The sequence below is a fragment of the Podarcis melisellensis genome, assembly GCF_964234715.1.
Source record: "Podarcis melisellensis genome assembly, chromosome: 10".
Taxonomy (NCBI): domain Eukaryota; kingdom Metazoa; phylum Chordata; class Lepidosauria; order Squamata; family Lacertidae; genus Podarcis; species Podarcis melisellensis.
In genome coordinates this window covers 63606448-63631929 of record NC_138542.1, presented here as the reverse complement: position 1 = coordinate 63631929, position 25482 = coordinate 63606448, and the positions used below count along the sequence as shown (strand labels likewise).

The following is a 25482-nucleotide window of genomic DNA, read 5'->3' as shown; positions in this document are numbered from 1 at the left end:
TGGAAGATTTGCATGCGAGATCGTCAGAAAATCATGAGTGTTGGCAGCCAACAGACTGGCGAGGTTCCATGCCAACTATGTACGAGTTATTGTCACTTTTGGTTCTTCCTTCTTTGAAGCGTTATAATACACGCCCTTTCCATGAAATATGTGAGTGCGGCGGGGGGAAGGAATCATACAGCACTAACACAATCACATTCCTGTAAGATTTGATAATCCAAATCTCACAAACCTTTTTTTGAAAAAAGGAATAATGAATGAGGGTAAAAATAATCTTTAAGGGGGATAGGGGGAGAAAAATGATAGGACCCCAAGAATCATCTAGTCCAACCCCTTGCATTTCAGGAAAGACAGCTGAAAAGATATGAAGTAGAGATGATCTCTGATGGCTATAGATTTGGAGTATCCTGAATAAAAGAAAGCCAGGGAATCTGAAAGAAAGCATTCAGAACATACAGACTTCTAGGAGGGTGGCATATATTGGGTCAGACTAGCTATTGGTCTTGATGCTTTTGAATTATGGTGCTGGAGGAGACTCTCCAGAGTCCCATGGACTGCAAGAAGATCAATCCTATCCGTTCTTAAGGAAATCAGCCCTGAATGCTCACTGGAAGGACAGATCGTGAAGCTGAGGTCCAAATACTTTGGCCACCTCATGAGAAGAGAAGACTCCCTGGAAAAGACCCTGATGTTGAGAAAGATGGAGGGCACAAGGAGAAGAGGACGACAGAGGATGAGATGGTTGGACAGTGTTCTCGAAGCTACCAACATGAGTCTGACCAAACTGCGGGAGGCAGTGGAAGACAGGAGTGCCTGGCGTGCTCTGGTCCATGGGGTCACAAAGAGTCGGACACGACTAAACGACTAAACAACAACAAAAAGCTATTGGTCTAGCTATTGGTGCTGTCAACTCTGAGTGGCAGCTGAATTTTGCAGGATTCATAACAGACAAAAGATGGGGAGGATTCCACTGAACTGTTGCACTACTGGGAGCCAATGCAGTAAGACCCACGAGTGCAATGGGACTTTAATAATATAGTAATAATAAAATTTTATTTATATCCCGCTCTCCCCAGCTGAAGCTGGGCTCAGAGCAGCTAACAACAGTAAAAGTAACACAGTTTACATAAAATCACAATCAATTAACTGAAATACATTCTAAATTCAGTTCATTCTAAAATCAATTCTGAATCAAATTAATGGTAACCATTGGGCTAGAGTTCTGTGAGGATTGCCAAAGGAGGGGGTCAGGCTGTGCCCTGGCCAAAGGCCTGGTGGAACAGCTCTGTCTTGCAGGCCCTGTGGAAAGATGTCAAGTCCCACAGGGCCCTAGTCTCTTGTGACAGAGCATTCCACCAGATCGGGGCCACAGCCGAAAAAGCCCTGGCTTTGGTTGAGGTCAGCCTAACCTCCCTGTGGCCTGGGACCTCCAAGATGTTTTTATTTGAAGACCGTAAGGTCCTCCGTGGGACATACCAGGAGAGGCGGTCCCGTAGGTATGAAGGTCCTAGGCCTTTGCCTCCTCTTCCTCCCCATGTGCCCCTCGTCTCCTCAAAGCTGCTTGTGAGGGCCAGGAGAAACCCCAGAATTGTGGGTGGGAGCAGGATAAGTGAGATGGTTCCGTCCGACAAGTGAAATTGCAAGCACTGAAGGAACGGCTGCCTTAGCACGATGTTGAATTCCAGCCAGGGTGGTCTATCCCAAACCTACGCTAAGGATTGAACCTATGACCTCCTGCATGCAAAGCAGAGGCTCTGTCACTGAGCCACACCACTCCCCTGTTTGCTTTCCTTCCAAGAGTCGCCACGATGCAGAAGCCATGCAGGACACAGGGAGAGAAGGGACATGGGGGCAGGGTAGAAAAGAGGCCTCCAGAGTCTAGTACATCAGGCATGGGGACCTTAAGCCAAATAACCAATTTGTGCTTATTTTATAGCAGACTTCCTCAACCTCGGCCCTCCAGATGTTTTGAGACTACAATTCCCATCATCCCTGACCACTGGGTCCTGCTAGCTAGGGATCATGGGAGTTGTAGGCCCAAAACATCTGAGGTCGGGGAAGCCTGTTTTATAGGATGAGAAAGTCTGCCTAAGGCTACAGGAAGAAGAAGAAAGCCAGGGCAATTGAATGTAAGAGCATGCATTTGAGTTGACAGCCAAATCATAAATCCGTAAGAGCAGGATGGAGGGGAGAGAGATTGAGTTTCCTACAACTTAATTGACAGTATAGGGGAATAAAGAGATTATATTTCTTGAGCCACACTGAGATATGCAAAAATGAAGAGGCTGGTGCGTTGTGGGATATCTATACAGTTGACGCGCTCTTCCATAATCTAAGTGAAGACCAGGAAGGAGTTCAAGGAAGTGTCCTTCTCCCTCTAAGCGTTTCACTTGCCTTCTGAAACTGTAAGAACCTTAGCGATAAGGACCAAATTCCCTACCCTAATCTGCAATTCTACAGAGGGGCCGGGGGGGGGGGGAGAGAGAGGATTTGGACAAATAAGCTCAGGATCTTAAGGTCCACTTTTCACAAGGACTGGAGAGAATTAGATCTGAGTAGGTTTATCTCAGTCAAACTTGGGTAAATGCAGTTGGCTTTTATATATATATAAAATTTTATATATTTATATATATATATATATATATATATATATATATATATATATATATATATATATATATATATAATATAAATCCACATTTTAACCAGGAAAGTTAAATCCCCTCTTTTCCTGTGAAAAACTCAGATAAGTTTGTCCCTCTTCGCTGTCTCCCTTTTACAGGTATTATGTCACTGCACATTAGTACGTGTCAACACACCGTGACTTTGTCCCCCTGCTAATGCAGCAGCTCAGAAAACATGGAGCCTGACAGATGACTTCAGAGCGTTTTCTTTTCTCGCTTTTCTGTAACCAGGCATTTTTATCCTTCCTCGGTTCTGACATTTCCATTGAGAGACAGTCCCAACAGGAAGGAAATCAGCCTTTCAAAAGGAACTCCTCAAAGTGGCACACAGCCCTGACGCTCATTCTGGGGGCAGGTGGGATTTGGGTGTCACTCACGCAGCTCCCCTGCCTAGCCGCATCCATGCGCCGCCTTGATAAGTTCCTTGGTCTCCACCAACACCGGCTTCTCCTTCTCCCCAAGAGAAGGCTAATCCCAACACCACATGAGGTGCCAATAATATGACTGCAGGGGGCACAGCAACAAGACGGAAGTTGAGAGGAAGCAAGTCCAAGTCACAAAAGCATGTGGAATCTGCCGGCTTCTCAGCCAGCTTGGGAGCACACCTCCCGCTGTTGACAAGGTGATGTACAGGGCTGGGTATCCATCCTTCACATTGCAGAGGATCACTTGAAGTAATCAAGGCTGGATTACTGCAATGTGTTCTACGTGGGCTTGGTCTGGAAGCTCCAGTTGCTGCAGAAGGTGGCAGCCAGCCCACATATTGGCCGACAACATCAGACACAGTTTTTACATGGCTACACCATTGTTTGGAGGCTCTAGCAGGGGAGCGCAGCTATCGTATACCCTTGACCGAAGAATGGTACACTCCTCCTGTCTGGGATGGTTGTCCTCTTCCACCGAGCACGCAGCTTCGGGAGGGACGCACATGGAGCGGTGAGGGAGGAAGGGGACACCCGCCTAGCCAGCCAGATCAGCCGAATCAACACTGGTGATCAATGGGGTGACAGATGTCGCAGCCAGATCACCCTTACACCATTGTTAAGCAATAGATGCCCACCTACTACTGAGCCGGGTTCAGGGTCCTCATATTGATTCACAAAGCCCTGAACAACTTAGGTCCATGGAACTTTAGGGAGTCCCCAAACCCTTTTATCTCAGCTCTATCACTGAGAACCTCTGTGTGAACATCACTGGTCATCCCCAGAATTGGTGAGACATGGAGCTGACCCCTTTGCGCCATCGGCCCAGTCCTGTAGAAGACTCTTCCAACAGTTTCAGCAAGCACTTTCTATTTCCACTTTGAAACAGTTTGCTGAATTTGCAGGTATGTAAGAATTTTTTAAAAAAAATAAATGAATAAATTACCTTGAGCTGTGTGTAAGCACTTCTATGATCGCGGGGCCAGACCAATACATTTTGCTGCCTGAGGCAGAGGACAAGATGGCGCCCTCCCATTCTGCATATGAAATCCAACTGGGCTAGCAATCATCCTTCAACACTGGTGATGGGGTGGCACCCTTTGCCCCACCTGGGAACAGCAAGCTAATTGAGGGAGTGCAGGGTGGGCATATTTAAGGGGCTCTGAAAGAATGGTGGGGAGCTTTCCCCTGCCTCTCCAGCATCTACTGCATGAGGTGGATTCCCCAATCTGCCTAGGGTTGGCACTGCCTGGAGATCTCCCTCTGGTAGACTCTATCCTGATTTTTTTAGAAGATTAGTAAAATCATCATCATCATCATCATTATTCAGAAGGGTCTTCAGTGATCTGATTGATGCTCTTATTCATTCTCATGTGCTTATAATACAGTTGCCACAGCGTTTTTTCATTTATTTGTGTAATGTCCTGCATTTTTTTTTATCCGATTGTGAAAACCTGTAAGTTAGGTGGCAGGTTATTTGGAAACGTAGCCTAACATTTATTTGGGAGGTGTATGTGTGTGCATTTTTGGCCTGATTTCCACCCCTGATATTAGGTTTGGTGAAGCTCCATTGAAGAACAATGCTTCAGAACCAGAGGGGGTACAGCAATTTGAATTCAACACCAACATTTGTAGCGTGTCTTGTGCTTTTACCCATTACTACCTGTAAACAAGCTAATGGTAGCATACTAAGCCATCCCAGCTTGTATGAGGATAAAATGTAGGTCGGTCTCTCTCTCTCTCTCTCTCTCTCTCTCTCTCTCTCTCTCTCTCTCTGTGTCCCCCTCCACTCTCCTCAGCGATATCAACATATTTACCTGCACTGATTTTCAAGATGCTGAAGTATTTACTCCCAATTCCCTGAAATGTGCCAAAGTCCCCCCCTCAAACCTGTTTGACCCCCCCCCCAGTCTGCTGTTGTTTCAATGCCACTTTTCCAGAGGGAGTCCATTTCTCCTTACCAGTGACCTCAGGTAATCAGGAATTGCATGGTTAGTTAGCTGGCACCATAGGCACAGCTTTTTTGCTCCATAACAAAAAATAAAATCAGGGGATGGAGGAGGCCAAGCACGGAGCCAAGTGTGGCATGGCTTTAGTGGTCAGTGGCTACTCTTGCAGTGTAAGGGAAAGATGGCAGCAGGAGAAGGAGGTCAAGTGCGAGCGAGGAGGATCTACCAGCCATTGAAGCTGTGCTGCTGCCGAGTTTGGCTCCTCCCCCTGGCTCCTCCCAATGTCCTGACATTGCATGGGCAACATCATGCGCACATCATTGCCCCTTCGATCTCCCTCGCAAGTTGGCGCCTCTGTCGGGCACCTGCTATGCAGGTGTCACTACATGCTAATGACACCAAGGGTGAATGGAGCCAAGTTAAAATGGGAGCCATGTTTCCTGGACTGGATCAGCCGGTGAACGCTCTTATCTTCACACCACAAGTGGGGTATCTTTAAACGCCAATAAGGTTTTTTTGTGTGCAAAAATTGTCTCCCCTTTTGGTTTAGCCCTAAACGTTATGTTAATCAGTAACGTTTTGTTGTCATCTTGGATCTAAGATTTTAGAGATTTTAAACAGAACTGATAGGGGCAATAGAAGCTTCTCACCAAGTGAAACCAAGTCAGACCATCTGGCTCAGTACTGTCTGTAGCAAATATCTACCACCTTTTCAGACCCAGTTCTCACTTTTCACATGCATTGGGGGATCCATTTCTTAATCTTTCACCATATATTTTCATGGTGGTAGTGCTCCTGTTGCAACCCAGCTTGAAGACCAGTGGTCTACAGCAACTGGGCCCCCAGCCCTTCCTGCAGATGCTCAGGATTGAACCTGGGTCCTTCTCCATGCAATTCATGTACTCTATCAGTGAGCTCTTGAGAGGAAACTCTTGAGAGTCCCATGGACTGCAAGAAGATCAAACCTCTCCATTCTTAAGGAAATCAGCCCCGAGTGCTCACTGGAAGGACAGATCCTGAAGCTGAGGCTCCAATACTTTGGCCACCTCATGAGAAGAGAAGACTCCCTGGGAAGGATCCTGATGTTGGGAAACATGGAGGGCACAAGGAGAAGGGGATGACAGAGGACGAGATGGTTGGATAGTGTTCTCGAAGCTACCAGCATGAGTTTGACCAAACTGCAAGAGGCAGTGGAAGACAGGAGGGCCTGGCATGCTTTGGTCCATGGGGTCACAAAGAGTCGGACACGACTTAACGACTAAACAACAACATCAGTGAGCTAGGACCCTTCCCCATAATAGATATTGGGGCGGGGGAGGGAATGGACGTGTGGGCGGGATAAAGTCTGCAGACCATTTGTTCTGTTTTTAGATTTAGCTAGGGTGAGGCACAAGGATAATCGAGGGAAGAGCAAGAGGCCGACAAAGACTTAAGCAGCGAGCATGAAAGAAGAAATCGAAGGCATTTGTGTACACACAAATTCCATGTGCAATTTGGCATCGTTGCCACAAAGAAGAGTTTAATCAAAAGTCTCCAAGGAGCCACCACAAAGGAAACCGTTGTGTTGCCAGCTCTGGGGTAGTGAAAGAAACACCTGCTATGTACAACAAAGGGAAAGGCAGACAATAGTCAGAGAAGAAAAACCTGCAGCAAACAATGAAGATTGAGGCGGCCACTTTCTCTCTCCCTATTAAGGTGCAGTCCACAGCCTGCTTACTCTGGAGTATTCCCAGTGAGCTGAATAGAATTACTTAGAAGTAAACCATTCTTGGCTTCAGCAGAGAAGTCCAATATTTGAGATAAGCTTAGCAATAATGCAAATGTGTTGGATATCAACAGCAAAAGCTCCAGAAACCAGGAATCTTAAATCCAAGGGCAGATAATATTTTCACTCAGAGCCACCCCAAAAAAACTTCAGAGCAGATAGTACTCGACTATTTGTCTGCTCACTTCTCTGCTGTTTTTCATAGGTCCCCAAATGTGCTTCTCAGGTCCTGATCGGCTCCCAACCTTACACCTTTGGTCAGACCCACATTGTTTCTGCTGCCACTTTTTCAAATATGGTTGGAGGGATTTTGAAAATGCAGGTTGTAGTCTTAAGGATCAGAAGCATTTTTTCTTTCAAACAAACAAATGCACATTTAAGCAGAAAATCTCAGGATCGCATGCCGTTGCCACCAAAAGCAACCAGAACTGCAAGTACTACTCAGCTATAGCACTGGTGGGGAAAGTCAGGCCCAATTGCAGCCCTCCAGATCTCTCTATCTGGACTTAGAACTGTCCCGGGTATTAATCCCTCTCTCCAGGCCACATCTGCCACTGGCCTTGCCTCTCATCCCGAGTATTTTTGATAGAATCTGAGAGTTGGAAGGGACCCCATAGATCATATAGTCCAACTCACTCTAATACAGGAATATACAACCATCAAACCTGTGACCTTGTTGTTATCAGCACCACGCTCTAACCAGTTGAGCTGATGGGGCTTTGGTCTCCATGAACTACTGTACAAAGGTAACATTTGCGTCAATTACTCTGCCCACTTTTTCTTCTGGCCCAGCCCAGCCCAGACGGCGTCTATGGAAGATTGCCTAGAATAGAATGCCTCCCTTGGGCTTAAAAGATTTTCCACCCCAAGGCTACAGCTTGCCACCCCTAGGCTACAGGCTTGCAATCTAGGGCTCTGGCTCAAAGGCTTGGCTCTCCAGACTGTTGTAAGAGGGATTATGGCACAAGGATGTATGTGCAGCCAATGCCATGCATGCAGTTTTCTTCTGACCTGCAAAGCTTGTGGAAATCTTAGAATTTGCGCCCCGTGGATGTAAACTTTGGTTCTTAGGATGACTCCATGTGATGACAGCAAAATCCAGTTGGTGGCTTTGCTCCATCCCACAGGTGTTGACTCCCTTAGGTTGACTTGGTTGTTTTGAAAAGGACTTAAAGCTAATCCCTTCCAGGCAACAATGAGATCATCACTATTTCAAGTCGCTTCTCCCTTTCCAGATCCAAACATGATCCTCCTGTGTGCCTGGATAACGCAGGTTCCAAATCATTATAACTGATTTGGCAACTTCGTTGTACAGCTTTCATTATACGCACCTCTTTTGATGACAGAGATGAATATTTCTGGAACCACCTTATTTCTATAGTTTTATGTTCATAAAGGTAAAGGGACCCCTGACCGTTAGGTCCAGTCATGGACGACTCTGGGGTTGCAGCACTCATCTCGCTTTATTGGCCGAGGGAGCTGACGTACAGCTTCCGGGTCATGTGGCCAGCATGACTAAGCCACTTCTGGCGAACCAGAGCAGCACACAGAAACACCGTTTACCTTCCCTCCGGCGTGGTAACTATTTATCTACTTGCACTTAGTGGTTTCGAACTGTTAGGTTGGCAGGAGCAGAGAACGAGCAATGGGAGATCACCCCATCGTGCGTATTCAAACCGCCAACCTTCCGATCGGCAAGCGCTAGGCTCTGTGGTTTAGACCACAGTGCCACCCACATCCCTTTTATGTTCATAGGATCAAACAATTGTGGAGTTGGAAGGGATCCTGAGGATCATCTAGTCTAACCCCCTGTAATGCAGGAATATGCAGCTGTCCCCATACAAGGATCGATCCTGCAACCTCAGCATTATCAACACCATATTCTAACCAACTGAGCTGTTCTAAGTAGTTTTTAAATGTGATCTAATATTGCATTTTAATGTTAATAGTGTGTTTTAATGCTGTAACCTGCCCTGGGACTTTAGGGTGAAAGGCAGATAATAAATGGTAATAATAATAATAATAATAATAATAATAATAATAATAATCTTTATTTGCTATCACTGCAAAGTTTAAAGAATGCCAGACACATCTGCCACATTGCAAAATAAAATCCAAGACAACGAACAGAAAAACCCCTGAAACAAAATCTCACGTCAAATTGTTTGGATGGTGCCTCCCCAACTGGTGATTCAATTACATCTCATAAAAAGAGTAGCAATGGACACAACCCATCTCAAGAAGGGTGATGCGCCAGGGGAAACCCACAATGCTACAGTCAACAGTGCGGATGACTCAGTAGGCAGTACCAATACATTTCCAGTGAATCACTCTGGAGAACTTCTCCTAGCATTTGGTCAGCAATGAGGCTGGAGTGAGATGTCAAAACAGACTGCCCAAGCCAACAGATGGAATTCAAGAGAATACCCAGCATTGTTTCTAAGAGGGATGGGCAACTTCTCAACTTTTGCAGGCCATTTTATTCACCAGGTGCCAGTCTGCTGACCAGCAGTATATTTTGTAACATGAACCGACTTTCACACAGACTCTATTAAGAACGCAAGCAAAAAGCCATGGTCTTCATTTTGGGCTTCCCAAAACAAACAAAATCACAGCATGTGTACATGTGGAGGAGTGTGTGGTGGTGACGCCATGGCTAGGGAACAGTCCAGACATGGCATGCAAAGGAAAATATGATTCCACCCTACTGGGAATGGGGGGAGTGGGCCAAGCATGTGATGCACCTCTGCCGTGCACCCAAAAATCATAGTCAGTCAGAATTTCAACAGTGCAGTCCTAAATACCACAACTCCCAAACATCTGTGGCAGTGGAGGCCATTTCCATACGTCAGACTGTAGGTAGTTCCATTCCAGGCTGCAATGTAGGGGTCAGTGACCACATGTGAGAGCAAAATTTGGAGGGTCACAGGTTCCCCACCCCTGTATACCTGAAGGAGCGTCTCCACCCCCACTGTTCAGCCTGGACACTGAGGTCCACCTTTGAGGGTCTACTGGTGGTTCCCTCACTGCGAGAAGTGAAGTGCTTTATTATGTTTTTGTTGGAAGCCACCCAGCCCATTAGGCGGGGGACAAATAATAAAATTATTGATGACGATGATGATGACTAAAGTGTTGGACTGAGACCAGGAAGACCAAGGTTCAAATATCACCTTAGCCAAAAAAGGCTTAATGTGACGTTGAACCATTGCCTGTCTTGGTTTCATCTACCTCATAGGTTTTCAAGTGAGGATAAAATAGAAAAGAGAACATGTACAACACTCTGAGTACAGTGGTACCTCGGGTTAAGTACTTAATTCATTCCAGAGGTCGATACTTAACTTGAAACTGTTCTTAACCTGAAGCACCACTTTAGCTAATGGGGCCTCCTGCTGCTGCCACACCGCCAGAGCACGATTTCTGTTCTCATCCTGAAGCAAAGTTCTTAATCTGAAGCACTATTTCTGGGTTAGCGGAGTCTGTAACCTGAAGAGTATGTAACCTGAAGTGTATGTAACCTGAAGTACCACTGTAATTTGGTGGAAGTGTGTGGTAATAACAATAACATTTATTTATTTAAAGCAAGTGTGAGGAAACCTGTGGCCCTCCAGAGGTTATTGTTGGACTCCAGTTCCCATCAGCCCCAACCAGCATGGCCCAATGTTCAGGCATGATGGGAACTGTAGTCCAGCAACATTTGGAGGGCCACAAGTTCGCTACCCCTGATCTAGAGTGATGAATGGGGGTGGGGGTGGGTTGCCCTGACAAAGACCCACAATAGTTATCGAAACCCCAGTAAATCGTGCATAAACCCATGACCGTTATAATGATGTTCTCCTTTCCGGGAAAACACTGCAATGTTGCGCGGCGATATGTCTGTTAAATTGAATCTTTGCCTCCAGATAGCGAGATAGATGGATACAAAGTTTATTTTGAAACGTCTCCCGGTGCCTTGCGAGCCTGACTGATGTGAGATGTTATTTTGAGCATGCCAACGCATCTGAATGGCTCAGAGTCCTTTTCTTTTTCGGCGCGCATTCCTTGATAAGTGGCAAAGCTCCCCACTTATCAGTCACTCAAAGTGACTGCGGCTGTCAGTTGTGTACAAAGCGCAATCAGTTTCGAAGCAGAGACACCGGCATTTTTCTTCTCAGCTTGAAGCAAACACGTTTTGACTGCTAGTCATTCAATTTTAAAGCATCGTCAATTAGGGGCGGACGGAGATATAAAGAAAACACATCCTAAACACCTCCACCAGCCAGCAGTAAAAAAATTTATTGTTATCTTGCCTGAATCATCTCTTTTTTCCCCTCCCTTTCTTCTTCTCCTATTTTTTTACCTCCCCTCAGCAGAAGCTGCCTTTTTTGGCTTCCGAACAAAAGGGCTCATGACTCCACACTCTCCACATGGATGAGACGCTGATCATATGGCGAACTAATGTTCCCCTTAGTAGGTCAGCTCAATGGACAAGGATGCTTTTCTTTCGCTCGCTGGCACCCGTGGCTTCGCGCTGCGCCTTTCCATATGTGCAGCCACACAATGGCAAGAAATAATAAAAGGGATTCTGAAAAAAACAAACCCACACAAATACCCCAACCCCCCTCTTTCACAAATACTCACTCGCTCGCTGGAATAGAAACATAAGAGACGTCTCCTCTTGCTAATCTACAGCCAATCACCTTATTGCAAAATAAAGGACAGGGTGCAAATGTAAACAACACACTTTCATGATATTACAGAGCTGGAATTCAAGGGCCATCTGGTTTAACCCTTGTGCCCCAAAGGGAGAACCCTACCATCACCCTATGCACACATACAAAGAGTGATGTGCTGGAACTTGTCCTGAAATTTCTTGAAAGCTGTCTTCCCCTGTGAAAAGGGCTCCCATTTCCCTACCTTGTTCTCATGGCGTTTCATTAGAATTTCTATGGGTGTGGGGTTCTGAGCTTACCTTATCTTTGCACGATGGTGCTCTGTGTCTTGCCAGTAAACATTCCTTCAGCCTCCCTGGCTGCTTGCACTTCCTGATCTGAAAACACCCCGTGGGAGGAGTCACCTCCCCTGAGCTTTCATTGAAGCGTGGGCACCCATGGAGGCTACAGAGTACAGACTATTGGTCAAACCATTTACAGAATGAAAAGTACACTCACAAAGGCTCACTGTCTGCTTCAGAATGAAGGCACGCGCAACATGAAACCTGCATCCCCACCCATGAAGAAGAAGAGTTTGGATTTGACATCCCGCTTTATCACTACCCAAAGGAGTCTCAAAGCGGCTAACATTCTCCTTTCCCTTCCTCCCCCACAACAAACACTCTGTGAGGTGAGTGGGGCTGAGAGACTTCAGAGAAGTGTGACTGGCCCAAGGTCACCCAGCAGCTGCATGTGGAGGAGCGGAGACACGAACCCAGTTCACCAGATTATGAGTCCACTGCTCTTAACCACTACACCACACTGGCTCTCAGTGAGAATTTATCTCTCCTTTAATAATTTTTAAATGCAATTTCCTTTCTTGTTAATTAATGCAGAGAGAGAAAAAAAATGTGGGAGAGTCTTTTTTGGAACAACAATGCTGGCAAACACAACGAAATTCATTGGAACTGGGACCAAAAAAGGATATGCCCTCCCTCTAAAAGGAGAATAGAGAGGTCCATGAGCAACTTACAGAATGAACTGGTGGTAGTTGATTGTAGTGGTGGCAGACCACAGAGAGGACAAACTAAGTTGAGACATCAGTTTACTTCCCCCTGCACCACCAGGCTTCCTTGTTGGAAGGCAAAACTGTAGGGAATTAGGTGGCCGCAGAGAACCAGTCTTGGGCCATGTCTTTCTAGTAAGTTGGATACAGAGTTATATCCAACAAAGTTGTCCTGTTAGTGCAAGGACTTTAGTATGCCAAGGAGGACTTCCTCTTCTCCTCCTCTATCTGCACATCTGGAGGGTTGGGGGAAAGCCCAGAATAATTTTGGGGTGGGTGGGGGGTGCACTGTGCAAACATACATGGAGAGAAGAAGTCCTGCTGCGCAGGCAGAAATACTTGTGCTAACAGGCCACCTTTGTTAGATACAAGTCTTCTACCCTGTCTCAGATTGGGCAAGTCATCACTCAAGGGAGCCACCAGATTTCACATGCAGAATCCAATTGGATTGACAGTTGAATCTTATTTCAGTACTGATGGCGAGACAGAATTCTCCCCCAGACCTTTAGCCAGCTGGCCAGATCAGCTGGCCCAGGAATGGCTGAAGAGTTCAAGAGGAGCAACTGCTGCCTGATGTTGTTGCCTCAGCTTGCCTAACGGTAGGGCAGGCCCTGCCTCTCTTCTTCTAACATGCTTGACAACCAAGCCTGCCACTTGCCCCTCGCTTGCTAGGAGGGGACTGTGAAGAGCAGACAGCATTCAGAACCAGTGGAACAACAGATGATGGTAAGGATAGATTCCTGAAGCATAGTCATCTCTTTGGGTGTCACACCTGTTTATTGGATGAACAATATTCAGAGCAGCTGACATGTGGTTCCCAACAGACTCCTTGCCGGACAATTCTCAGGGCCAAACCCATTTCATCTCAACCCTGAGAAAACTAAAATTCTAAGTGGTGTCTGAGTGAGTTTTGCAACCAATCTCCACCCTGACACTCACTATCCCCTAAAATGCAAAAGAAAGGATCATGATAAAAATTAGGAAGAATTTTTGAAAACTTTTAAAGTTTGGTCCAGTTTTGAACTAATAATAGAGTCCTCTGCCACTAACACAGAGGAAATGAACTATTGAGACCTCTTGGGGAAGGGGAGAGAGACAATTATTTAGAGGTTTTGTTTTTAGACGGAAGTCCCTCCTTGTTGTTTGCAAAAGAAAAAAAGAAAAGAAGGTTGCAAAGTCGTGGGAAAAGTATTTGATGCAGCTCCTTTTGGGGCCTTTCTGAGTGCATCTGGTATGCTGCCGATTCCAAGTCACGTGGAAACAGGCAGCTGCTCCTGACACAGGGCAAGAAACTGACCTGAGTATATCAAAACCCTGGAATGGTGGACATCACCTCTGACAAATCCACGAGATTTGCAGCAGGTGAGTGGCCCAGCTAAGGGCAGTTTTTGCTGATGAAGTAGCAAAGGCTCCACTGCAGTGTATAGCTTGTGGCTTTCCAGCAGCTGTGGCTCAGTGGTTTGCATGTGCAAGTACCCAGCTTCAGTACCCAGGAACTCCTGGTAGGACTAGGAATATCCCCTGCCTTGGAAGCTTAGAGAGCCATAGCTAGTCAACGTAGACAGTTCTGAACTAGATGGTTGCAGGTTCGATTCCCATGTGGGACGGTTGCAGGGGGTTGGACCACATGATCCTCAGGGATTCCAACTCTATGATTCTATGACCATTGAGTCTGACTCAGTGGAAGGCAATTTCCTAAGGAATCACATGCCACGTGAGAGAATGAAATGAATTCTCAGCTAGCGCCACTCCTGAGAAGGGCAATGCCAGATTGAGAACTGCTGCACAAATTCAGTTAATTATGTTGCCTTTTGTTACTGTATCTTGATATATTTCGAAGCTTTGTTTATGATTTGCTTTTGCGGCTCTTATGCATTTTACTTGAGCGCATTTATTTTGCTTACATACACTGTTTTCATAGAAGCAGAAGATTGTAGAATTGGAAGGGACCCTAACCCCCTGCAAAGCAGGAATCACAGCTAAAGAATCCCTGACAGATGGCCGCCCAACCTCTGTTTAAAAACCTCCAGCAGCGAAGGAGAGCTATTTAGAGAGAAGTTTCGAGATATTTATTGCTGCATGATTATTTTACTCGAAAGGTGGAATGGTGATTAGTAGTAGTGTTAGATGCAGTAGAATTCTTGTTGTTGATTTGTTTAGCACCTTCTATAGAATGCTAAAGACAATGAAAAACGGTTAAAAACACAAAATTGCACCTTATTTTTTTTAAGAAAGCTAAACCTATAAAAGGTAGGTACTCCTGGTAAAGACCCATTTATCCAACTCAGAAAGCCTGCGGGTACAAAGATGTCTTCAACTGCTTCTGGAAAGTGCAGCTAAAGAACACCTGTCATATCTCAGCAGGAACGCTATTCCACAGAACAGTGGCAGCGACACTAAAAGGCCTTTTCTGAACAACTGTGGAGAGAGCTTCTGAGATTTTTTGAACTTTCAGGAGAAACTCTCCCACAGGCTACAGTGATCTGCTGCATGTATAAAAGTGTAGAGGGGTTTACTTATTTCAGCAGAATGTGAAATTTGTATTGTATTTCTTTGTGGAGAGGGGGGGAGAAAACACATTGATTTTTTTTGTGGTTCACATATGCCAGCCACTTAAGTGATTTCTGTTGAAATATGAAGTAGTACGCAAGTTAAATAAATAATCGACTTGCATTTTTACTAGTTCAGGACCAAAATTTCTCAGCTGGGAACTTTCAGCCTGAACTGATTGTGTGTGTCATGAAAAACAAGGGGTGAAACTGGTACCTTAGAAGCTGCCGTAGAACTGTAGAGTTGGAAGGGACCACAAGGGTCATCTAGTCCAGCCCCCCCTGCAATGTAGGATTCTTTGGGCCCAACATGGGCCCTTGAACCCATGACTCTGAGATTAAGAGTCTCATGCTCTGCCAACTGAGCCATGTCAGAAGTCTCTCTTGCGCATTTTGAGGACAGGGAGCAAAGCTTACTGGTATTCTCCCTCACGCTCCCTGAGCTGAGGGCCACATTTATTTCCCCAGCTGCTACATTTAACGATACCACATCGTTACATAGTTTTTTTGGGGGGAGAATAGTGTCACCCCTCTGGCAGTCGCTGTCACCACTGCTATCTTCCAGAATGGCGTGAGGCACAGGTGAGATTTGTGCCATCATCTGAGAAATTCACCTTTGCACTCTAAAATATTTCACCTCCTGTGCTTGGGGTTTCCTGTGCTTTGAGGTGGGGCACAGTCACTCCCACAAGAAACATTATTATTATTATTATTATTATTATTATTATTATTATTATTATTTTATTATTATTATTATTATTATTATTATTATTATTATTATTATTATTAATATATTTTTATCAAACAATTTCAACAGAACAAATTATCAATCCAATTAATCAATTACATTTCCCCCCTTTTTATTCCCCCATCCCTCTCCCCCCCCAAAAAAATACTTTCCTCAGCTCCCCTCTCTGATTTATTTGCACATATTATTCTCTGCATGTTAAAAATTGTACATATCATTACCTTATCTGTCATGTATTCTATTAATAAATTTGTGGATGTTTATTCAAAACCTGACAGGGAGTCCAAGTCAATTTGTTGTTTTTTAAAGTAATTTGTAGAAAGTTCCCAATCTTCCTTGAAGTCACGACTGTCCTTCACATGTAGTTTATTAGTCACTTTTAACCCAATTTTTAATGGGGTTACTTGCCACATAACCCGTTCGTTTTTAACGTTCTCTATTTGTAGCCCACCTTTCCCCAGAAAAAAGATCACAGCCGGTTTACCGTTTCACAGGAAAATGTCTGAACTGGGAGATGAAGTGTAAGAGCTGAACAAGTAACATTGACTGAGTACCCACCATATACTGAAATCGTATTTGAGGTGTATGGCTTTCTCTAAAGAATCCTGGGAACTAGAGTTTGGGGTGCTGGGAAGAAGTGTTTGTATTTGATACCCCGCTTTATCACTACCCAAAGGAGTCTCAATGCGGCTAACATTCTCCTTTCCCTTCCTCCCCCACAACAAATACTCTGTGAGGTGAGTGGGGCTGAGAGACTTCAGAGAAGTGTGACTAGCCCAAGGTCACCCAGCAGCTGCAGGTGGAGGAGCGGAGATGCGAACCCAGTTCACCAGATTACGAGTCCACCGCTCTTAACCACTACACCACACTGGCACTGTAGCTCTGTGGGGGTAAACTACAATTCCCAGGATTCTTTCGGAAAAGCCATGTATTTTAAATCCATGGTGAAAATAAAGCCTTGATTGGGAATGGTGGATTTTGGGGAACAAATGTATTGTGTGTTTTGACGTATTGTTTAGAAAGCCTAAGATAACAGGGTGGCTTTTTTTCAAGTATAAATCCTCATCAGTCCATGCTAGATTATTATTTTTTTAAATGGTATATCTAGTAAAATATTATTAAAGGAATTTTTCTCTCCTTGCAGAATAATTTATCCAAAATTGCTATGACTTTAACAGACCTTACAGAAAATTGGCTCGAGTAAATGGAATTCCTTTTTTTTACTGGAAAAATAAGACAGATTTGTTCCAGCATCTTAATCATTCAAATGCATGATAATTAAGCAGCAAGCCTAATCTTACAGAGTTGTTTCCTCACTTCTGGTCAACTTTCTGGGCTTGGAAGTAGAAGTAATGGACAAGAAATGGACCCCCCCCCTCTATGGGAACCTGCAAGTTACCTCTTTGGTCCATTTATCAGCTTGTGTGGGACCAACATGGATAGCTGGCCCTGATGAATACTTGAGGTTCCCGACCCCTGTGTAATTTCATGGACAGTCATTTAATTTTATCCTGATTCTAATTTTTAAGCTGTATTTTAATCAATTGTTTGATTGTGTTTTAATGTATTTGACATTTGATGTTAGCTGCCCTGAGCCCAGTCTTGGCTGGGTAGTTGTGTGGGTCTTTGACAACATGTGTGGGGTTACATCTTAAAGGCTTCTCACCATCTCTGGCTTCTTGCACATTTTATGAAAGCAAGCTACAATTCTCAGGATGCCATTTCCGGCATAGATACTTGCAGTGAACTCAGACTTGAATTACAGTATCTGTGGACAGGCATCCCAGTGCAGAAAGCTACAAGTCCTTTCAACCCATCGGAGAACACTGAGGCTGCTAGGAAGCAGCCCCTCTGATTCTACATTTCCTAGAAAGCAAGAGTTTGTGTGGGTGGTTCTGCTCTGCTAGGGAGCCAGAGCATCAGGCTCCAGCTTCACCAGTTCAAGCAGGAAAGCTGACAATGGAGATGCCCAAGAGGTCTGGACTCCACACATTTCTATGGGAAATGGCCTGATCCATGCCTTTCAGACTAATGTGTGGATCTGGAATTTAACCGGTCAACAGATTTCACACTTCTCTGAAACCTGATTCCCAACAGTTGAAATGTATCCAAGTACGAATTTAAATACGTATTCAGAGAAAACAAACCTTTTAAGAGAAACCTTTTAAAAAATCATCTGCAGATTAATGTGGAAATGTAATGGAAATTTGAAAAGTAAAAATAGGTGAAGTTGACATGAACCAGAATCAGATAGATTTGCCTATGCCTAGTTAAACCAATAAACAAGATGATGTAAACTCCCTCTCTCTCTATATATATATATGGTCAAGAATGGTTTTATTTCAGAAACACAAAAATGAACATTAGTGTGGAACATAAGGTAAAGGTAAAGGGACCCCTGACCATTAGGTCCAGTCGTGGCCGACTCTGGGGTTGTGGCACTCATCTCGCTTTATCGGGCGAGGGAGCCAGCGTACAGCTTCCGGGTCCTGTGGCCAGCATGACTAAACAGCTTCTGGCAAACCAGAGCAGCTCACGGAAATGCCGTTTACCTTCCCGCCGGAGCGGTACCTATTTATCTACTTGCACTTTGACGTGCTTTCGAACTGCTAGGGTGGCAGGAGCTGGGACTGAGCAACAGGAGCTCACCCCGTCGTGGGGATTCGAACCGCCGACCTTCTGATCAGCAAGTCCTAGGCTCTGTGGTTTAACCCATAGTGCCACCCGCGTCCCAGTGTGGGACATATTTATCAATAAACTCGTAACCAGAAATACACAAAATACTCACTGATAGGGTGAAATAAAGTTTAAGGTAGGTTGGGAAGTTGATAGGTTAATGGAAGATACAGTTAAAGGGAAGTGCTACTTCTCTAAGTTCTGTTTGAACCCTGTTCTGTTCTGAAATACAATGCCAGCTTTGGCCACAGATGATAGATTATGGACTGATTTGCCCAACACAGAAGCATTTGCTCTATGTAACAATTAATGCACATACCAATCTCTGACTTTAAAAATAACTAGATTTCCTTTTTTAGAAATAAAAGTTCCACTTTTACAGAACACGATCAAAAAGATTAAGATGAAAACAACCTTGATAACATCTATTACAGATTCAGCCCAAATCTAAATCAGATCTCAGAGCCTTCAGTCCAATCCAGTTAGGAGCATGTGATAACTGGAAGAGGAATTGTGCAAACAAGACTGAACTGCTGCTGTTAGAAAAGGAAAGCTGGGAGCTGGTTTTAATCCCCACTGCTCTCCAGTTCTCAGTGAAGAGGGTTATTGCTTATGGCATGGCTGGGACTATGCGCATCGAGTCCGCTGGAGCCTGCACATGTTGTTAGATCACACCGTCTTTATATCTAGTAATCATCCATCAATGTCATCTCACACCTTTCCTGGAGCATACTACATTCTAACATATGAATCTCCACATGAACAAACCAACTTCCACTTCTGTGTGAAATTAGGTGCTTAAAAGCGATGAACTTGTTTACAGAGACACAGCCCCAGCCCAAGATGTTTTGCTGTCTGAGATGATGGACAAAATGGCACTTTCACCACGCCCCCACCTCCCGACTGGGCTGGCTGTTGACCTTTACTTCAACATTCGAAACAGGGCAGCATGCAACACAGCTCTGAACTCTTAACACCTCACCGCCTCCTCCACCACTCCTCAGCATCTGCGGCCTGAAGCAGTTGTCTCATTGCGCCTAATGGGAGGACTGGCACTGCAAATAGCCATTTTCTAGTTACATCTGTAAGAAGTCGTGCAGCTCCTTTAAATAATAGTAATAAGAAAGCCACCATGCTTTCATAAACGGCTAACTCTCCAAGCCCATTTCCCATGCTTTCTTTGTACTAACACACACACACACACACAAAAAAAAAAAATAGCAAGATAACAACAGGACTTTCGTAACAGAAAAAGGCTGGGGTGGTTTCATGTCCATCATCTGGAAAGAACAGAAAGACGAGCTTGCAGCTCACCACAGCTGGTTTCATGAGGACTAGGGACACATTTTAGGACAGCAAGCTATGGTTCTCAGGGTGTCATTTCTGCACAGTCAGTTCAGACTCGCGTTATGGAGTATAAGGGCAGGCATACCAATATACACACAGCAACTTCCATAGATTTGGAACCAGCATCAATCTACTTAAACTCAGATATGGTTGCCTATTTATTGATGGCAATAAATTATTGAATTGGGGGTAGTAGAAAAAGGCACAAAGAGAGACAGAGAGAATAAAAACAATGGGTAGACTCAGAATCTCTGACCTGGATCTGTTGCTGGAGAAGGTTGATTTTGTGTTGCTGCTGCAGGAGCTGCTGTTGTTGCCTTGCAATCTGTAGGGTCAACACACAACAGTACTTAACAGGAGTCTAATTTGCAGTCTGAAAAGGCACATTTGCCCTCCTCCATTTAAACCTTTGCCCACAGCTGGTCCTATCCAAATAAAGACAATGAACACTTCCACTCTGTCACCAAATGTATTTAAAAAAACAACATGTTTAATGGCACTGTCTCCTATGCATAACGGTTAGAGTAGAAATGTGGCTTTTTTGCACTCAATAATAGTGAATACTTCAAAACAGAAGCAAAAATACGCTGTGCCTAAATGCCACCTGTCCCTTTAAGGTGGTGCTCATTTTTATTTTATTTATTTATTTATTCAATTTATATACCACCCTATACCCGGAGGTCTCATAGTGGGCAGAGGGTTGCTTTGTGTATTTGCAAGTACCATATTTTTTGCTCTATAAGACTCACTTTTCCCCTCCTAAAAAGTAAGGGGAAATGGTGTGTGCGTTTTATGGAGTGAATGCAGGCTGCGCAGCTATCCCAGAAGCCAGAACAGCAAGAGGGATTGCTGCTTTCACTGTGCAGCGATTCCTCTTGTTGTTCTGGCTTCTGAAATTCAGAATTTTTTTTTTTCTTGTTTTCCTCCTCCAAAAACTAGGTGCGTCTTGTGATCTGGTGCATCTTATAGAGCGAAAAATACGGTATTTTTGTGTGTGACTGTGTTTGATTATCATGTGTTTTCATTTAGGCTCACGCTCCTAAACATGTCGTAAGTCACTTGGAGCTCTTTTTGTGTAACGAGCGAGTAATGTGTAATAATCATAAATCACAAATCTGACAAAGACAGGAGGGCAGAGTCGTGGAGCGAGCCTTGTGGATTCTGACTCTGCTGTCAGAGACAGTACGCATCTGAAGACCAATTGTTGGGATTCACAGTGTGAAAGGAGTGCCTTGTGCTTGGGTCCTGTGTGCCAATTTCCCACAGGCATCTGGTTGGTCCACCTAGATGCTGGACTAGGTGGGCCATTGGCCTGATTCAGCAGAGCTCTTCTTATGTTTATATTGTGGACTCTCCTCCCTTGGGAGGTTCTCAAGCAGAGTTTGAATGGCCGACTGTCCTGGATGCTTCAGCTGAGATTCCTACATTGCACTGGGTCGGTCTAGATTGAATAAATGACTCTTGGGATCCCTTCAACTCTACAATTCTATGTTATGTGCTAATACATTTCACCTAATATATGCATTTTGGGGTTTTTAAGATAGCTGGATTTTTGTTCTCACCTTCATTAGGAAGTAAAATACAAACTGAATGAATTTCTCCTACATCCCTTCTCCTGTGTTCTTATTTCTAACAAATCACAGGTGCCAACTCCTAGGGGCTGAGGTTGCTTCGTGCCCCCCCCTAAAATATTTGAGGGGGAATAATAGAAGAAAAGGAAGATGGAATAAAAGGAAATCTTGGCAGAATTAGAGTGATCCCTGTATTGTATCAATATAAGTTCGTAGGGAGGTAAAAATAAATTATATAAGAAATATGTAACTGTGCGGTATAAAGTAATGGAGAGGTAAAGTACAGTGAGATTAATTGGAAGTCAGTTTTAAATTTCTTCTCTATAAGTTTTATAATTGTGTTCAGTATCAGGAGTATATATTATGGTAATTATATTAATCTTCTTGTATCTTATAGTGTGGTGGTTTGTTTGATTCTTCTGTTACTTGTTGATTGATTGATTATATGTTTGTTTATTTATATGTATGCCTGTTTTCTCATAAATGCATTTATTTTAAATTAATAAAGATATATTTTAAAATAAATAAAAGAATATTTGAGGGGCATCCCCCTAAGTTGATGGGCATTGCCATTCAAATGGTGTGGGTGGGTGTGCCATGTCACATGATCAATTACACAGGGTTCGGTTTACCTGCCCCCCCCCCAATATTTTGTTCAAGTTGGCACCTCTGTCATATATACTGTGTCCATACAGGCTACTAATCCTGAGGGCTGTACTCCACTTCCACTGCCGGAAGTGCTATTCTTCTGAATACCAGTAACTTGAAACCACAGGAGGGGATAAGGCTCTTGCAGTCAGATCTTACTTGCGGGCTCCCTATTGGCTTCTGGGTTGACCACTGTGACCAGCATTCCTGAAATATACTTGGAGCCGAGCGTGGATTTCATGCTCTTTATTCAGCTCATAGTAGTGAGGAATGCAAGTTCCCCCGAAATGTCTGCTTTCCATACATTAGTAACACAATGGGCCGCATGTGATTGGCTAATCCTGGGACTCTCCTGTAGGCCAATCAGGTTGCGGATTAACTTCCACCAGGAGTTGGATTGGGTGGCTCTTGCGGACCAATCAGACTGCTGCATTCTGGGTCCTATTGTTCTAGGACCAATCAGACTGCTACATTCTGAATCCTATTGTTCTAGGACCAATCAGACTGCTGCATTCTGGATCCTATTGTTCTAGGACCAATCAGACTGCTGCATTCTGGATCCTATTGTTCTAGGACCAATCAGATTGCTGCATTCTGGATCCTATTGTTCTAGGACCAATCAGACTGCTGCATTCTGGATCCTATTGTTCTAGGACCAATCAGACTGCTGCCTTTTGGATCCTATTCAACTCAGTACATAACAATTCCATAAAGCTAAATGCTTAAATTTGCTAATTTGCACACACACACACACTCTAAGTTAACGGATACTTTTTCATGCATTTTAGCCAACTTTTCCTTCATTCCCTGCCCCCCATCCTCCCAATAAATAACTAAACCAATTCCTGGGCTCAGATCCTGCAATATTTCACACCTCCTTAAAATAAGGATATGTTAATGGAGTGTTACTATTCCGTCCCCCCCTCTCCCACACTAAAGAGGGGGACTAGATTAAAAGTCCCTTTTAATAATAATCACTCACCTGTTCCTGTTGCTGCTTGGCCAGCTCCATTTGCTGGCGCTGCTTCTCAATTTGTGAGGCCGCCAGCTTCTTCTGCTCATCGTGAGCCGCCAACAGCTGCTCCCGCAAACTGGTCAGCTGATTGATCATGCCCATGAGCTGCCTCTCTTTCTCAGCTAGGCTCTCTGGGGTCCCTGAGCATCATATGGTGACAAAAGGTAAGGGGAGGAGGGGGAAGAGAGAGGTTGGGGAGGGGGAGAGAAGAGAGAATGAGAAGCAAGAACTGGGTACCGTTCCAAGAGGACAGCTCCTGTAAAGCACGGCAGAAAATGCCTCTTGCCACACAGACATATGTTCGGGAGACTAACCCATTATTTACTTACTTACTCAAAATATTCTGTCCCTGTCTTTGCTGTTCATCCAAGTGTCCTGATCTAGAAATACTTGGGCAATAACAGTGGCCTCCCTGTACGACAGCGCTGTGCCAAAATCTGCCTCCCAATTTCTCATTAAGTTTTCCTCCCTGGGAAAAGCAGCTTCCATTTTCTTCTGTCTCATTTTCAGGACACTTTAGGATTTTCGTGGGTACATGGTTTGGACTTATTTTATCATTGTGAAGTAGGTCTCTCTCTCTCTCTCTCTCTCTCTCTCTCTCTTCATGAATCATTTCTTCAGCACCCTGTAGCCTCCCTGGTTGCCTGCACTTTCTGATCTGAAGAAGAAGAGGAGTTTGGATTTGATATCCCGCTTTATCACTACCCGAAGGAATCTCAAAGTGGCTAACATTCTCCTTTTCCCTTCCACAACAAACACTCTGTGAGGTGAGTGGAGCTGAGAGACTTCAAAGGAGTGTGACTAGCTCAAGTCACCCAGCAGCTGCATGTGGAGGAGCGGGGAATCGAACCTGGTTCACCAGATTACGAGACTACCGCTCTTAACCACTACACCACACTGGCTCTCCCCAAGGGCTTTATATCTCACAGTGGCTTCCTCTTGGCTGTAGCTGAAGGGTGGGCACCTGGGGAGGCTGCAGTGTAGAGAGACAAAGATGCTCACAGACACCCAGAGGCATTAACTTCCAAGGAAGAATGGATGGGCCGACGTTACGCGTGTGACATCAAGACGTCGGGCGGAGCCAGGGGCAGAACCAAAAGCAGCGGCAGTACAGTTTCAATGGCTGGCTGCTACTCCTGCCACCACCACTAGCCAGGGGCTGCTTCCCTGCTCCTTCCCCTCTGGCAGGAGGAGGAGAAGGAGCAACCACTGAAGCTACACAGTGCTCAGCTCCGCACTTGGCCTCCTCTGCCACCTTTGGGCACCAGGGACCCCCAGCACCCTCCTTTAGTTGAGGGCCAAAAGGGCTCAGGCCTAGGAGATGATGTCCCTACACACAGTTTTATGTGACCTTGAGAAAGTTATTGCCAGGGGAAAACGAAGTTGATTCTCAAAGACGGTCAGCAACACAAAATCAACAATAAAAACAAGATTAAAACTAAAACCACAAACCAAGACACAGAAATAACACATATAATTGCCAATAGTTCATCAGTCAAAAAACCCAATTGCTTCAAATTATCCAAAATTCCCCTTGAAGGCTTATTGGAAGAAACAAATCTGTTCTGCCTGACCAAAGCCAAGAAGTCTTCCAAAAGAGAACATTACATTGGTTATATGTCACATGGGGTCTGGATGAATCTGTCAATTTCAGTTTCTTTCAGTTTCTCATTTTTCCAATCTTAAATTCTCCACATTTCCTCATGAAAATCTTCACGAAAGCCAAGACCTTCTGAACTGCATTGTCAAGTGTTAGAGGGGGAAAGACCTGTCCATTTTAGTTTCTTCCACTTTGAAAATCTGCCAGCAATTTAGCGTGAATAAACACATTTTTGTATGCTGTTTTTCTTAATGTCCACAACTTTCCTAATATAATGCATTTTTATGTTATTTTCACTAATGTGTATATCTGAAGCACACTGCCCCCCAATATATGCATTTTTTAATAAGTCCTGGTTGGAAAACTGCATTGCAAAGTTCAGTTAATTTTTGTAGGACGGCTGTGTTGTGGTTCTCATATTGTTTCAGAAAGTTCAAATTTGATAGATATGGATTAAATCCGCGAGCCGGATCCAGAGGGCAATTGGGCCTGATCCAGCCTGCGGACCTTAGTTTGCCAACCCCTGTGTTAGGGCATTACTGCCTAAAGAGTGGTTGCTGCAGACGATGATTGTCACCACATAGGAGTCATGGAATTTCGTTTCTGTGTCAGAAATTCATCTTGCCTCGTACTACGCAGTCCTCATGACGTCTGCTAGAAATGCAATCAGTGGGATGAAACTATAACACTTTATTTACAGTTTCCCTAAGCTTTGTGTGAAAGGGAACAGCGCCGCATGGTAAAATATTAAGAGAAAGGGAGGGAACCCTTCTAATTTGCAGTTTTCACTTCAAACGCCATCGGAGACCAAGGC

General features: G+C 44.5%; 1 protein-coding gene across 9 annotated transcripts in view; it reads right to left on the bottom strand.

Annotated features, from left to right (window-relative positions):
- Positions 1-25482, bottom strand: part of SOX5 (SRY-box transcription factor 5) — a 749551-nt gene that overhangs the window by 168867 nt on the left and 555202 nt on the right. For all 9 annotated transcript variants that reach the window (XM_081926958.1, XM_081926959.1, XM_081926960.1 and 6 more), the window contains 2 exons: positions 23036-23208; positions 20091-20159 (listed from right to left, as the gene is read on the bottom strand). In XM_081926958.1, the coding sequence (XP_081783084.1) occupies positions 20091-20159; positions 23036-23208 (242 nt within the window). The remainder of the gene's footprint in view (positions 1-20090; positions 20160-23035; positions 23209-25482) is intronic.